This window comes from Arvicanthis niloticus, chromosome 13, assembly GCF_011762505.2.
Source record: "Arvicanthis niloticus isolate mArvNil1 chromosome 13, mArvNil1.pat.X, whole genome shotgun sequence".
Lineage (NCBI taxonomy): Eukaryota > Metazoa > Chordata > Mammalia > Rodentia > Muridae > Arvicanthis > Arvicanthis niloticus.
In genome coordinates this window covers 49,988,974-50,003,837 of record NC_047670.1, presented here as the reverse complement: position 1 = coordinate 50,003,837, position 14,864 = coordinate 49,988,974, and the positions used below count along the sequence as shown (strand labels likewise).

Sequence of the window (14,864 nt, the reverse complement as noted above, 5' to 3'; positions counted from 1 at the left end):
GAATTACCTGTGAGCCATGGGTTCCTTTAAGGCTTGCTCGCAAGCGTTGCTATGGATCCCACATAAGGACAGAGGTGTAGTGAGGTCCTTGTCCAGCTGGTGCCTCTTTCCAGAGTCAGCATGCTCACCCAGTGCAGTTTGATCTGTGGGAGCAGGGCAGCAGGGGTGAGGAGAGCTTCGACAAAACCTGAGGAGAACGCCCAGGAGGTCTACAGTCTCCTCTGGATCGCTTCTGTGAATCTGCACATGAGTAGGTGCAATCTGATGCCCAACGATGCCCAGGCTTTGCTCACTAGGGCCATTACCAGAAAGAGTTTACCCTGGAGATTGAGCCTACAGAAGACAGGCTGAGGGCGGGGTTTGAGCGGTCTCAGGGGTGGAGCGTGTGTCCTGGGGGCGGGGCGGGGCGGGGCCAGTAGTGAGCAGGCACTGCGGATCTGTAGCCGCGGCGGAGCCTACTCAGCCTCCCTGCGATGCGGTACAAACACCGCGCGAAGTGTGTACCGATTCCCAGTCAGACAGCGGGAGGGACCTGGGAGCGGCCACGGGTGAGTTTCCATAACGATAGGGATCGTGGTGGTGAAGGGCAAGGGCGAGGTCACTCCGCACCCAGCCCGCCCTGCGAGTCCTCCCCAAGCAAGACTGCAGTCTTTCGGGCGGAGCTCCCTGAGAGGGGGCAGGTTCATCCTAGCCGCAGGCCTGGCCTAATTCAGGACTTCAGTATCCTGGGCTGGCACCTGGGAAATGGGTCATGAAGGATGTGTTGTCTTCCGGGAGGGTATTTTGGTACCCCCAAAGCAAGGGCCGGCTCGAGTCTATAGACAGGGAGGAGAATCTTAGTTCACATCCCCCTCTAACAGTCCCAAACACCAGATCCAGCCTATGGAGCTCTGTCTTGGGCAAGCAACGTCTGACGTGCATCTGAAGAGCCTTTAGAAAGGAGCTGTGCACTCATCATGGCCCCTTCCATGGCAAAGGACTCACACAACAGTCTACACTTTTCTGCGCGGGGCGGGGGGGTGGTGGTGGCGGGGGCCAGGGGAGCAACTTCACGCAGCGAGAGCAAACGCGAGAGGGACCCCTGCCCCATGAAGAGACCAAACCTGGGTTCCAGTCTCATTTTGGCGAGCCTCCCTGCACTCTGGGCTTTATCAGGAAGAGACTGCGTGCCAAGTCTCCATAAGACCCCTGCAAAAAAGATCCCCTGGGTGAAGTTCTCTTTGTGTTTGGCATTCAAAGATCCTGGGGCCTCCCGATTTTCATTGATGTTATCTGTTCCTCCCCTTCTTTAGCTCCCTCCACCCTGGCTTTTTGCTTGATTTTGGTCTTCTGTTGGATTGCTCCATATCCCACTCCCTCCTCCCAAATCCAGGAAACTGGAAATCAGCGACACCCACTGAACTGGGAAGCTGCCTGCCCCAGCCCAGCTGTCATCACACGTCTCTGTCATGTCTGTGCAGGGTTGCTTTATCACTAGAAGACCAAGAGCTCAAGCAGGGCCTCTGTCCCTTGCTTCTTTCCTGACCTGAGCTGGATCCAGAACCAGCTGCTGTCCTCCTGTTTGTTCACTCCGGCACCATCGTCACATCTCCGTCATGACCCACCTGTTCACAGTGTTCCTGGTGGCTCTGATGGGCCTGCCTGTGGGTAAGGTGGACAGAGGCTAGAGAGACCCAGTTGAAGCCTGACCATGGGACAGGCAGGTGGAGAGAGGGCAGGCTGGCCAGAATTATTTTGACTTGGGGATGTCCTGATCTGGTCCCTGGTGGGAGTGGGAGGTTGCCCGGAGACAGCTGGGGTCTGACTGGCAGGAAAATGATTTCTTCCTGCTTTCTGCCCCCATCCTGGTCCACAGCCCAGGCTCTGGAGTGCCACGTGTGTGCCTACAATGGAGACAACTGCTTCAAACCCATGCGCTGCCCAGACATGGCCACCTACTGTATGACCACAAGAACTTGTGAGTCTGGCATCCTGAAGGGAGGCTTCCACCTCCCCTGGTGGAAAAGCTAAGATTGAGCTATCCAAGGTCCTGATCCTCTCACTGTAACCTTCTTGTGTCTGTCCCCTGTAGACTTTACCCCGTACCGGATGAAGGTGAGGAAGTCCTGTGTCCCCAGCTGCTTTGAGACCGTGTACGATGGCTACTCCAAGCATGCATCTGCCACCTCCTGTTGCCAGTACTACCTCTGCAACGGTGCTGGCTTTGCTACCCCAGTGACCTTGGCCCTGGTCCCCGCACTCCTAGCTACCTTCTGGAGCTTGCTGTAAAGCTCTGTTCCCCAAGCCAGATCCACGCAAACACAACACTCTTAACAAACACAGTTGCCCCCTATCTCCCATTCCCTCCACTCAACCCTCTTCCCTCTGAGACTCCTCTGCTACAACGAGGTCCCATGGCTATTCATGAAAGGACTGATGGCCTCCAGATACCTCACTCCAAGGTCATTTTCAGAAGGCTGATGTACGAACCTGTAATGTACCCAGCTATGGGTGGGGCAGGCTGGGCTCCTCCTCCATCCTGGGTCAGGGGCATCTAGGAGAGTGTTGTTTATGGGGGAGGGGCCATCACTCAAATCAAGTCTACTGATTTGATAGAATTAGTAGCCAAACTCCACCTTCATAGCATCAAGGACTCTGCCTCAGTCTACCCAGTAGACAATAAGTTGGTTGGGGGTGGGGGTGGGGCGAGAAATGAGCTGGCTGAAAGCAGAGACTCAGCAGAACTGTCTCCTAAGTCCAGCAACTTCCCAGAGCAAATGTGATGTGGAAGTCCTGTGAGGAACTTATCTGAGGAACTCTGCCAGACCTGCTGTCAGGATAGCCATTGGCCAAAGGTTGCTAGCAACAGCTTCATTTCCAGAGGCTGCTGTGATCCCCTCCAGCCCCAGCTCAGCAGGCCCCTTGACCTCCACTACAGTCCCTCATTCACACACCAGCTGCTGGGCCTTGAGGCTGGCAGGAACATGGGGGCAGATGACCCATGCTATATTTTATCTGGCCTGTACACTGGCCAGAGCTATTCTGGGCATGGCAGGAAGGGATTAGAGGCAGGTCAGAGCAGGTTAGTACGGTAACTGAGACAGGGAAGCAGACTTCAGTCAGCTTCCCAGGTCCCGTAGACAGCTTCTACGTCCTTCAGTCTCTTGGTAAATTATCAGAAGACAAATGTACAGGGAGCCAGCCCGAGTCCTAAGTGACTGCCTGTGAAGTCTATTGTGGCTGAAGACTGCTGGGTATCAAGTCTCAGGAGAACCCAGCCCAGATTTAGGAGACATGGATCTACCTTTATGCAGTGTGGCTGTCTCTGGGAGCCTTACCCTGCTCTCTCACTAGTACCCCAACTCATGTGCCACTGAGGAACCCCCCTGAAGCTGGCCCAGCCCAGGGGTCAGGATGCTGGGCAATGTCCATGTAGTGGGATTGCCCATGAAGAGTCCTTGGGTCATCACATCTTGCTGGTCACCACATCCTACTGGTCTTCACAGCTCGACTGCTTTATTCAGGCCTCTCAGTGGTGGACACTTAGGACACAAAGGTCCATCTTGGGAACCTTCCCCCTGGGTCTAGGCAGACTTGAGCTCTGTCTGCCGCTAGAGCTGATGTGGTTTTCTGCCTCAGTTTCCTCCTCCCGGGATACGCCACTGGAGGATTTGGGAGGGTGGGGAAGGCATCCTGCTGATGGGCTTGCCCGAATTCTCAGGAACAGGAACTGTGGGGCTTTATTACCCAGGTGAATTGGGTGGGAAATGGTCTGGAGCTGAGCCATTGACTACTCAGAGGGAAGATGAGTCTCACGGGAGGCCGGGAAGGGGGAGGGAGGAGCGCACATGCACGTGTGCACCCAGGCAGTGGCTACAGAGCCCAAAAGGCAGCACTGGCTGTGGTGTTCCCTGAAGCCCAGGCAGGATGCTAGGAGGAAGCCAGTGCTGCCCCAACCTGAGCTTGCATGAAACACACACACACACACACACACACACACACGCGCACACCACCAGCACTGGGACTGACCTGTGGAAGCTGCCATAGGGCACTGGCAAGGAGGGTCAAAGGCGGGCCCCTGACTCAGTGGGTGAGGCCCTGGAAACATTATCCTGTTACCCTGCTTGTGCAAGCTCATTGTCCCCAGTTAGGTGGCATCCTCAGCCAAAACTGGGAGGAGCCCGAGATAGGTTCTCCCACCCACCACAAGGGGGTGGTGTGGGAAAGGCTTGGATATCTGTGGCCCCAAAGCGAAGCGCTGAGGGCGCCTGCAGTGTTGGGGACAGCTTCTTTCACCTGTCTCTGGACACCGACCAGAGAGGCCCTACAGGAAGCACTGTGCCTAGCTAGCCTGTCCTTGGTGCTTAGCACAGAGCCCCAAAAGGCGCTCAATTAATACAGGGCCAAGTCGGCCAGTGGGAGATGCAGATTAGGGGAACGGTCCCAGATGGCCTGTCCTGAATCCTGTCTGGGGTGGTGTGATGAACATCTGTCTAGCCCACTGCAGGTGGCTCTGCACACCCCACAGCAGTTCTGCAAAAGCGTATGGGGTGGTCATAACTGTCCCCCTTTGACAGGTAAAGACACCGAGGCACGGAGGAGTAAGGCACTTCATTTTCCTGGGTCATTTGTCTTTCTAGTACCAACCCATTCGACTATGGGTGCTCCTCCAACAGCTTGGGTCGGGACTGTGCACCCTCGAGATGATAGTGGCTTCATAAACCGGAGAATTTCAGAGTGCAGTGTTGTAAGAACCTATGAACCTGAAACTTTAGAACTTTGAGGGGGGCTGAAGGGTAGGTCAGGGGTGTCCAGCCCTATGTGCGGATGCACAGAGAAAGGGAACATGGGATGGGGTGGTAGAGAGAAGTATGAAGAAACATCAGCCTTTGTCAGGGCTAACGCTGTCAGGGACTAGGGGGCTCAAGGCCGAGAGTGTTCTCACACTGTGATAAACAGTAGCCCTCAACACAGATGGTATCCAGGGTGGCTGGCAGCGGTTATCTATAGAGTTGCCATCTGGAAGCATCTTGGTAGTCACTGGAGAGAGACTGCTTGATGGGACATGGAGTGTGTGTACCTCTGTGGGATTTGATGAAGCTGGGTCAGCCAAAGCATCAGAGAGAGGTGTCTGGTCTAGTCCACCAGAGAGAAGTTGTCCAGTGAGAGTTATTCTCTGTGATTGGCTTCCTTAAAAGCAGATGGGAGGGGGGCAGGGCACAGAGCACCCATGTCTTCATCTTCTGCAGTAAGCACCTTAGTCCACATTCTGAAATTAGAAAGATCTCCAGGAGTAGATGGCCGTTTGCTTTGGTGCGTGGTTACTTGCTGGCAAGCACCATAGCATCCTGCAGCACCAAGTGACCTGGGCTCCTCAAGCATAGACTCATGTTCCAGTCATCTCATTGGTGAAATGACAGTGACAGTACCCTCTCAGCTGGCTCCTGGATGCTTGTGCCTGGGGTCTGCATAGAGGAGGCCTCAAAAAATACATGGCCACACGATGCCTGGCACCTCCCTTGGTTGTGCCTCTGCCAACCCTAAGCTCTCACCCAGCAAGGACATGAAATCCACTTTTATGTCACGTCTCCCTTCCCCCAGCCAGCTCCACGTACCCATCAATGTCCCCCATTGAATGAATAAACAAGTGAAGGACATGTGTCTCTCTTTCTCTCATACCCCTCTGTTTGAATTCAGAGTTTACCCATCCAGATTGGTTTGGTGGGTCCTTCTGACCCTGAAGGTCTTTGGTTCTTGTCCTCATATCTAAGCTAGCCAAGGCAAGGGAGGTATTAACAGGATACCTGGGGCTCACGAAAACTCACTCCATTCTGAGAAGAGACAGGTCTACTTTTCTGGACTGTCAAGCCTGAGGAACTGGATGGGAGACACTGGACTGAAGCCCCCTACCTGCTACTTCTGCCTTCATTTGGCTTTCTGATTCCTGATCCCACATCCTTGTTAATTAATACTCAAGAAGAGTCTGACTCTAGTAGCTTCTCTTTCAGGATCTCTGGCCCTTTGCCCTGTTCAACCCCCAGATTTGGAGATTACATAAAGAATGGAGGTCAGTCAAAGGCACCTGGACAGCCAGAGTAGACACATGGGGTCTCTTGCCTGGCCTCAGCCCCTACACCCTGGTCTATTGACAGAATGACCTCTGCCCTGCAGTTTGCTGCTTTTGTCTCTTTACCCCAACCTGAGACCCCTTTTAACACCAAAGGCTTTGCTTTCCTATCCAGCTGCCACTTGGTCCCATGCCAGTACAATCCCTTGATAGATAACACTCACCCCTTATTCCCAGTACCATTGTACTGCCATGCTTCTCCCGGCTCTCTCTCTCCAAGTCTTGGGAGGGACAGGACATGACCGAAGCCTGATTTAGCAGATGAGGAAACTGGTCTCTCAACAGCCTGGCCACCAAACTCCATCCAGAGTGAGTTGCCAAGGAAGACATCCTAGTTTCGCCCGGCCCCAGCTCCAGTCTCACTTTGGAGTAGAGCTGAGGACTGCTCCTGTACCACGTCCACTGTGCAGCTGCAGGGTGAGGTGGACCTGTACTGAGCTTCCAGCCTGTGCAAGGCCTCTCTTGAGAGCCTTGGGCCTGATGTTTGGCACATCCCTACCCCATGGAGGAGGGAAGAAGGCTTGTGAAATTGTACCTAGCTCCCCAAGGCCACATAGCAACAAGCTTTGCCTGCTCCCATCTGAGCCAGGATGCAAGTGACTCAGGGCTGGGAGCCAGCAGCAATGGGAGGTGAGGGTGGAGTAGGAGCCACAAGCAGGTATAAGGGGTGGCCAGGGAGTAAGCCTCGTCCTTAACACGGAGAACATGAGGCTTCGCTTCTGGTTCCTTCTGGCCGTGGTCTTGAGCATGGAGCTAGGTGAGTCAGGGGTGTGGCCATCTTTTCTACCTCTCTTACTTAACACTGTCCTTCAAGCCTGGGTCACCTCTGACCCTTTGGGGTACCCCTTTCCTTTCTCCTCTCCCCATCCTTGACCCCAAGACGGGGTACCCATTTCTCCTCTCCCCATCCTTGACCCCAAGACCCTCGTTATCTATGAGCCTCTGTTTTCTGCTGTTGGCCTTCATAGATCTCTAAACCCTCTTCTCTGGACCCCACGACACTCAGTCTGCATGTTTACTTCTCAGTTTGAGACTCACCCCTAGGCATTCCCAACTCCATCGCAACAACCTTGCACACTCGCAAGCACGCACACCTCTGCTACTTTGCCCAGCTCCAGCCCCAGGGCCCCAGCTGGTCTGTCTTCTGCAGCTACAACTTTCTCCTGACACGCTCCTACCTCCGTTCTTAGATTGTATTCCACCTTCCCAGGGTGATTTCATCCAGTTGACTTTCCAGCCCCTCGAACTTCTGTACCCTCCAGGCTAGCTAGCTACGCCTGCTTCTGTAATCTGTGCCTTGACTCCAGTGCCTGCTGACGACCTCCCAGGGACACCCACAAATACCATTGCCTATTCCTGGCCTTGCCATCATTTAATGGAGTCCAAGTTGTTCCTATATCCAACCCTAATCAATGCCTGAGCAAAGAAACAGTTGCGCTCAGCAAACTGTGCTCCAAACTCAGCCAGCCCCAGCTCCCAGAAGCCTTACCTAGCAAAACCTTGGTTTCCATCATGTGTTGGAGTGCTCCAGCATTTGGGGTCCACCTGAAGTGTGGGATGGGAGGTCCATGTATACATCTCTGACTCTAATTCACTCTTCTTGAACTGGGCCTAATGGGGACTCTCTGATCTGAGGAAGTCTGAACTACTGACACCCTAAGTGTTACCCAGAGCCTCCAGCACAAACCATCTCCACTTTGACGACCCTGAGCTCAAGGCTTAGAGACATTTTGTCTCTGTCAGGGCTGAGGTTTCAGAGGGAGTTCTCAGCCATGGGCCAGCTGCTGACTCCATCTTAGCCAAGGCTCTAGTATCTCAGGAGCATCTGTGAGCCTGAGACAACTCTCTACACAGGGACGTCCCAGGCTATTTCTTCATATCCACCCCTCAAGACAAAAGCCTCAAGCCTGGCCACTTAGAAGTTGGAGGGAGTCAGGCCTGGGAGTGAATCTCTTTCTGCATACTCCACGTAGGCATCTTTGCTGGGTGCCTGCTCTGCCATCCATGGGTAATGCCACATCCTCAGGGCTCAACATAGCCTGAGAAGGGTAGATTCCATCCTAACTGGATCCCAAAGTGAGAAAATAAGACCAGAGAGAGTCAACTGTCCCTGGCAACACTGCAGCGGATTGGACCTAGTAGAGTCCACTGTCTCAAGGCTCATTCTATTGTCCCTCCTACCTTCTCCAAAACCCTCTCTCTCTAGGCAAGTGCCTACCTGGGCGTCTGTCTCTATGATCATAGCACTGTGGCCAGAGCTAATTTCCTTCTGAGAGCTAAATCTTCCTGGCTTCCATGATGACAACACAAAGACCCCAAGAGGGACAGTTATTGTTTCTCTTAATGACCCAGCTCCTGTCCTTGTCCTAGAGCTCATTCGATCATTTATTCTCGGAACATCTCTTGAGCCTCATCAGTGAAGCAGGGACCAGTGTGGTGGATACTTGGGGGGGGGGGGATTGAGGAGTGGGACAGGATCCCCATTCATCTCGAGAACCCTAGTGAATAGGTGTAGGGAGACAGCCTTAAGCACAAACATAACAAGGCCAGCTTGTGGTGGCTTTAGCAAGGAGGATCTCTGTCCCAGAACTGAGAACCCTGGAGGAGGATGGCCCGGAGGAGATGGCCTATGAGCTGGGGCTTGTTTATGCCATATAGATGATGGAAATGTGAGCCTGGGCAAAGCTAGGAGGCATAGAGAGTAAGAGAAATGGGAGTTGGTATCCAGTTCAATTCTCCCCAGCACCTTGCCTGTCCCTTTTGGTGCCCCAAGCACTTGCCTCTCAGCTGCTGCCTATACCCTTCCCTGTGCAGGGACCCCATGTTCAGTCTGTTCAGTATCTTTAACATCCATGGGACAGCTAAAGGGTTTTTTCTTTTCTTTCTTTCTCTCTCTCTCTCTCTCTCTCTCTCTCTTTCTTTTTTTTTTTTTTTTTTTTTTTTTGGCTTTTGTTGCTATCTTTTTGTGCCCCTGGCAAGGTCTCGGCTACAGCTGCTTGGTAGGGGCTGGTAAACAGTCAAGGCAAGTGGTAGGGACCTGGCTGTGGTAGGGACCTCCTGTCTGTCCACCTGCTCTATAGTACATAGGATGAAGACCTCTGAGACTGGCTAGAATGGACCAGCAAACTTACATGTGAGGTCTGGTAGAGGTGTGGCTGTAGTAGGAGCCCCAGGGAGGAGCCAGCTTTCTATCTCAGACACTCGACAGTGGCCCAGGTAGGATGGAATTTCCCCTAGGAGCTTCCTCATTTGGTGTCAGCTCAGGACTTGTACAGAGCCCGTGTGCATGATTGGTCACGGAGAATATCCAGGGCTGGGCATGGTGTTAGGGACTAGAATTCAAGGGAGAAAGAGGGAGAAAGAGGCAGAGAGGACAGGGAGAGGCAGGGAGACAGATAAGGGAATCCAGAGAAAGCAAGAGAGAGCAGGGTAGGCCACTGGGGAGTCCCTGGGCTGGATGCAAGACCCGTGATCTAGGATTTGCCAGGAAAATGGCCAGTAGAACTCAGAAGGCTCCCACCTTCCTTCTGCCCGGCCTTGCCCTGGATTCCTTGCTAACTGGACAAAGGTCCCATCATCTTAACCCACAGAACAGAGACCCCAGGGTTAGAAATGATTTTTCTCAGGTCCCTGGAGGTAAAGGGGAGCATGGCTAAAATCTCAGCCCTCCCCCATCTCTCCCCATGCCTGGTCTTCAAGAGCAGGAACCTGCACTCCTCTTCCCCAGGAGATCCACCTCTGCTCCATCCAGCCCTTGGTGCTCTGGGCTGGAACACAGAGCAACTGGTTCCAATATGATCACTGTCTCACACAGTGGTAGGCTGAGTATCAGGGTTTCACTTAGCCCTTCTTCCAGGGTCTTGAGGTGCAAGGCCCCTCAAGGGAGGGTGGACTACAAAGCTATGGGACTGGCCTGAGGATGGGAGCTGGGTACCAGAGCAGGTGGCATCCTCTGCAGGAGTTGCTGACCAGCTGCCCCTGTCTCCTTCTGTCTGTAGCTGTAACACAGGGACTGAAATGCCACCTGTGCAAGGGATTTGGAGGATGCTCCCACCAGTCTCACTGCCCATCGAGGTCCACCCACTGTGTCACCATTGCCACCCGTGAGTGTGATGGGAGGGATGGGATGGACACACCCTTCTTGCACAGAGAGCTGGCTCACTGGGCAGGCAGAGCCCAGAGCCCAGCAGATCAAGAACACAATAGGAATGTGTCTGGAAGCCTCTGCCTGGGACAGGGACCAGGCAGGGTCTTTCAGTGCTTGGTGGTAGCCCTCAATACAATGGCTGGTGTGATAGAGGTTTTGGGAGCTCAGAGCTTCAGGAAGCACCATTGTTTCTCTCTTATCCCTCAGGGTCTCCCATCAGCTTTAAAGACCTGCCTCTGGTGGAGAAGATGTGCTACAATCGCTGTCCTGATGTCCCCAGCTTGGGCTTAGGTCCTCATGTATCCATCGCTTGCTGCCAGTCCGATCTCTGCAACAGGGACTGACCACACTCCTCCAGCTGGATCCACAGAACTATGGCACGTCCCTTGGTCAGGCTTGATCCTTGGAGATCATCCCAGCTTGGCCATCCCCAAGTCCCCCAACTCATACTTCCTCAGGAAGTTCTGAATGAAGTCCTGTGTAAATCCACTTACAAACTTAAGATCCAATCTGTGGGTCACCCTCAGTATCAGCAAATCTCCCAATAAAATCTACCTGGATCACACAGTTGTTTCATGGATGCAGGGTATCAGGCATTAGGCTTGGCTATAGAGGGAATTGGATTCAGACAATTCCTCATCCCCTCCCTGTCTCTTATCAGCCATGGCCTTCTTGGCCCAGGCTGTCTACTACATCCCCCACTGACCTTCTCTCTTCTACGAAGAGCCTGCCTATCTCCAGGTAGACACAGGGCCTAAAAGTCACAGGGGCCTGTAGATGGTTGGTTCTGTTCTTGAGAAGGCTATGAGGAGGAGCTGAGTTTGTAGGCACTTGAAAAATGCCCTAACTTCAGGCTGGGGCACCTGAGTATTACACTGATCTGATATGCAGAGGAGTATCTCAACGTTGAGAATAGGGGCCAAGGAGCACCCAGACCTGAGGCTGAGAGCTGGGAAGCACTCTAACCTGGGTTGAGGGCTGGGGAGCACTCTAACATTAGTTGAGGGCTGTGGAGCACTCTAACCTGGGCTGAGGGCTGGAGAGCATTCTAACCTAGGGCTGAGGGCTAGGGAACACTCTAACCTAGGGCTGAGGACTGGGAAGCACTCTAACCTAGGACTGAGAGCATTTAAAGAACACCCTTGATCTGGGGTTTGGGGCACTTGAGGAGTATCCTAGCCTGGGCTTGAAGGCTGAATGGAACCCTGACCTGGGGCAATGAGCACACTCACTCTGAATGAGATTCCAGAAGCCTCCTACAGACACACAGTTGAGCAGGTGGAGAAAAAGTTCTCTTCAGAGGAGGAATGGTGTTCCTGACCACAGGCCTTTGAGCACTGTCCACCTCTGTTGTCAGGAGCTCTTGAGGAAACATGTTATCTTCCCAGCCTTGTGTCTCTGGCACCTTGTCCTTTTCTGTCTTTCCTACCATGTCCTTGTCTGGTTTGCTTTGCCTATGTTTCTCAGAAGGCTGCCCACACCCTATGTGGCCCTGGGCAGGACCTCTGCCTCCAGGTACCAACCAGGAATCTGCAATGAGAAAGCTGTGGCCTACGGCAGTTGAATAGAGCTACCAGGACAGCATAACCACTCACCTTCGTATGGACACGGGGAATTAAATGCCTAGAATTTGTGCCCAGTAAATATTTAATTTCCAGTTCCCAACCAGGCCTGGGGGATAAGTTTCTGGCTCCTGATTTCAGAAGACCAGAAGCAAATTACAGTTGATACCTGCCAGGAAACACAGAAGCAGGCCCTACCCTGGGCTTGCTTGTTCTCAGCTTGGCAAAGTTCTTACAAAAATAAACACTTGCAAAAGGTAAGACCCACAAGGAGAGCAATGCCCAAGCAGAGAGCAACTGACAGAAAGCTGGAGCCTCAGCATCAGCTAAACCATAGACAAGAAGCACCTTGTGCTAGCAATGCCGGGATGGACAGTGGTGCTCAGGGTAGTGGGCACGGACAGCTGTCTGCCATACTAGCACCCAAAGCAAGAAAAGATGGGTCCGGACCTCTCTCACCAGGTCAACAGACACAAAGTAAAACCAAAGACCTTTTGCTTGTTTTGAGAACTGGTCCCACTGTATATAGCCCAGGCTGGCTCCTACCTCAGCTTCCTGTGTGTCTGAAAAAGAGATTCCTTAAATAAACGCTAGCCCGTTCAGAAGATAAAAGGCCTCAAACTTGACTCTAATCCCATGATTAGATTAATCGGATGATTAAACTCAGGGCTATGGTATGACCAACACACGGAAGTGGTGCCCCTGGGCATATGCACAAGTAGAAACAATCCACAGAAACTGGCCCACAGTTGCTCAGGGCAGGGCTAGTCACACACAGTGGCCACAGGGTGGAAACCCACATACCCATGAGTGAACACATACAATATGACATGTTCAGGCTATGAAATCCCAGCCACCAACCTATGGGAGTGAGGTACTGACCCACACTTTTGCAGGGTTGACCCTTCAAGTGGTACAGAATACTTTATTCTCTAGGACTCTGCATGAGATCGCAGGGGTTTAGGGAAGACTGGAAATAGATGAGGGAGATGCACCAGTCAGGAGGGGACACCCAAAGTATTTCCTTCTACTGTACTATTCAGTATCTCTGGTCATCAAAATGCATGTACATTCCTTTGGCCACTGTAGATGTCAGTCTCCAAGAGTAGAGTATGTATTTGGGAGTGACAGAGCACCTCAATGGGAACACGTCATACAGAGGCTGTGACAGGGAGAAAGGCAAACCGGGAAGTGTACCCAAGCTTCTTGGGTATAGCGGTCTATCGGTCTTAGACATGTGGACCAGGGCTTGGCACTTGTGGTTGGAGGAAGTGGTTCTGCTGTGATGTCCAGTACACTTTGTCTGAACTGCTGCAGTTACACAGATCTGCATGTCACGTGCTGGGCGTGCAAAGCACAGGGTGTGCACAGAGCAAGGAATCTCTGGCAAGGCTTCCGAGGAAACCACTGTGTCCCAGGCAGGTAGGCAGGAGCCTTCCCATCACCACTTCCTTCCTGTTTCTAGTTTTACTGGGTCTGTCAAGAACGTTCTCATCCTGGGATCATCAGCTTTTAGGGTCTCTCTCTCTCTCTCTCTCTCTCTCTCTCTCTCTCTCTCTCTCTCTCTCTCTGTATGTGTGTGTGTCAGCCAGCCAGCATTCTCACAGTGGGCTTCAGCTGGCCATTCTCCAGGTCAATACAACTCAGATACCAGCTATGTGTAGCCCACATGAGATGCCGCAGGTTGAAGACTCTGTCCCCAAAGCTATGCCTGCCTCACATCCTTCGCTCCGGGTCTTTCCATATGATGTTTTTGGCATCTTTGGTCTCTCTCTCTCTCTCTCTCTCTCTCTCTCTCTCTCTCTCTCTCTCTAAAGATTTACTTATTTATTATGTATACAGTGTTCTGTCTGCATGTGCGCCTGTAGGCCAGAAGAGGGAATTAGATCTCTTTACAGATGGTTGTGAGCCACCATGTGGTTGCTGGGAATTGAACTTAGGACCTCTGAAAGAGCAGCCAGTGCTCTTAACCACTGAGTCATCTCTCCAGCCCTTTGGTCATGTTCTTGATTTTTAAAAAATGGTTAAAAGTGTCACCTGACTTCTTGGGGGTCCACTAAGGAACATCAAAGCCTCAATGCCTTTCTAGGCACAAGTAATTTCTCATTATCCTTCCAAGAAACTCAGAACCTCTTGTGTTAAGCAACCCAGAAGCTGAGAGTCCCATTCCTTTGGGGTTTTATAGAAGTTTCATTATGTGGACACGATTGACTACATCATTGGCCACTGGTGACCAGCTTAGCTTTTGGTCCCTCTCCTGTCCTTAGAGGAGACTTTGGGGTGGGGAATTAAAATCTTCATCCGTCAGTTATGCTGGTATCTCTTAGGTGATCAGCCCTCTCCTGGAACTACTGAGGGGCATCCATCCACCTGTCATTCATCAACTTAAAAGCTTTGAGGAACTGCGTGTCAAGAAACTTGGCTGAAGACCAAAGGTGTCTTTCACAATGCCATAGGAATGGAGGGATGGTATAATAGCTAGGAGCATAGGCTTCCTTTCTGAGACAATGGGACACAGCAACCCAACTAGTGGTGTTTGCAGATGTCCGTGGCTATGCCAAAACTGTTGATCTTGGGAGGCAAAATCTTCCCACACCCTCTTCAGCATTGTCAGTTTGTAGCCCAAGCTGGCCTTGAACTCATGGCTTTCATTTCTCACGCAAATGCAGAGATTACAGGTGGGCACCACTGCATTCAGCAAATGATACACTTTGAAACGTTTGAGGTGCCTGGTATTCCAGATATAGTCAGTAAAGCCGCTGAAAGTTAGAAAGAAAAATAGCCAGGTGGTGATGGCACATGGCTTTGATCCTAAAATTCAGGAGGCAAAGGCAGGTAGATCCCTGAGTTCAAGGCCTACAAATTATGAATTCAGGACAGGATAGGGAGACATAGAGAAGCAGCAGCAGCAGCAACAACAACAACAGAAGAAGAAGAAAAGATAAAGATAAAGATAAACAAGATGCAAAATTGAACACCATAAATTACTATACAAGAATCTATTAAATAATAAACATGGAAGCTTCCTAGGACTTGGGAAGCTGGAACT

At 52.0% G+C, this 14,864-nt stretch overlaps 2 protein-coding genes across 2 annotated transcripts; both read left to right on the top strand.

Annotated features, from left to right (window-relative positions):
* The first annotated feature begins 397 nt into the window (after positions 1-397).
* Lynx1 (Ly6/neurotoxin 1) lies at positions 398-5,636 on the top strand. The gene is made up of 4 exons (XM_034517134.2): positions 398-548; positions 1,461-1,647; positions 1,856-1,957; positions 2,072-5,636. Exons 2-4 carry the CDS (start codon positions 1,596-1,598, stop codon positions 2,266-2,268), a joined length of 351 nt encoding a protein of 116 aa, XP_034373025.1. The 5' UTR covers positions 398-548; positions 1,461-1,595; the 3' UTR covers positions 2,269-5,636.
* A 1,118-nt stretch (positions 5,637-6,754) lies between these two features.
* Positions 6,755-10,808, top strand: Slurp2 (secreted LY6/PLAUR domain containing 2). Its single transcript, XM_076911505.1, has 3 exons — positions 6,755-6,863; positions 10,105-10,209; positions 10,461-10,808. Exons 1-3 carry the CDS (start codon positions 6,812-6,814, stop codon positions 10,595-10,597), a joined length of 294 nt encoding a protein of 97 aa, XP_076767620.1. The 5' UTR covers positions 6,755-6,811; the 3' UTR covers positions 10,598-10,808.
* The last annotated feature ends 4,056 nt before the right edge of the window (positions 10,809-14,864 follow it).

What these genes read in the sequence shown, in the direction of transcription:
- Slurp2 (XM_076911505.1), top strand. Translation starts at nt 6,812, where the DNA reads ATGAGGCTTCGCTTCTGGTTCCTTCTGGCCGTGGTCTTGAGCATGGAG. An exon ending in GGTCTTGAGCATGGAGCTAG is followed by an intron (nt 6,864 to 10,104) that starts GTGAGTCAGGGG and finishes TTCTGTCTGTAG; the next exon opens with CTGTAACACAGGGACTGAAA. An exon ending in CTGTGTCACCATTGCCACCC is followed by an intron (nt 10,210 to 10,460) that starts GTGAGTGTGATG and finishes CTTATCCCTCAG; the next exon opens with GGTCTCCCATCAGCTTTAAA.
- Lynx1 (XM_034517134.2), top strand. Translation starts at nt 1,596, where the DNA reads ATGACCCACCTGTTCACAGTGTTCCTGGTGGCTCTGATGGGCCTGCCT. An exon ending in TCTGATGGGCCTGCCTGTGG is followed by an intron (nt 1,648 to 1,855) that starts GTAAGGTGGACA and finishes CCTGGTCCACAG; the next exon opens with CCCAGGCTCTGGAGTGCCAC. An exon ending in CTGTATGACCACAAGAACTT is followed by an intron (nt 1,958 to 2,071) that starts GTGAGTCTGGCA and finishes TGTCCCCTGTAG; the next exon opens with ACTTTACCCCGTACCGGATG.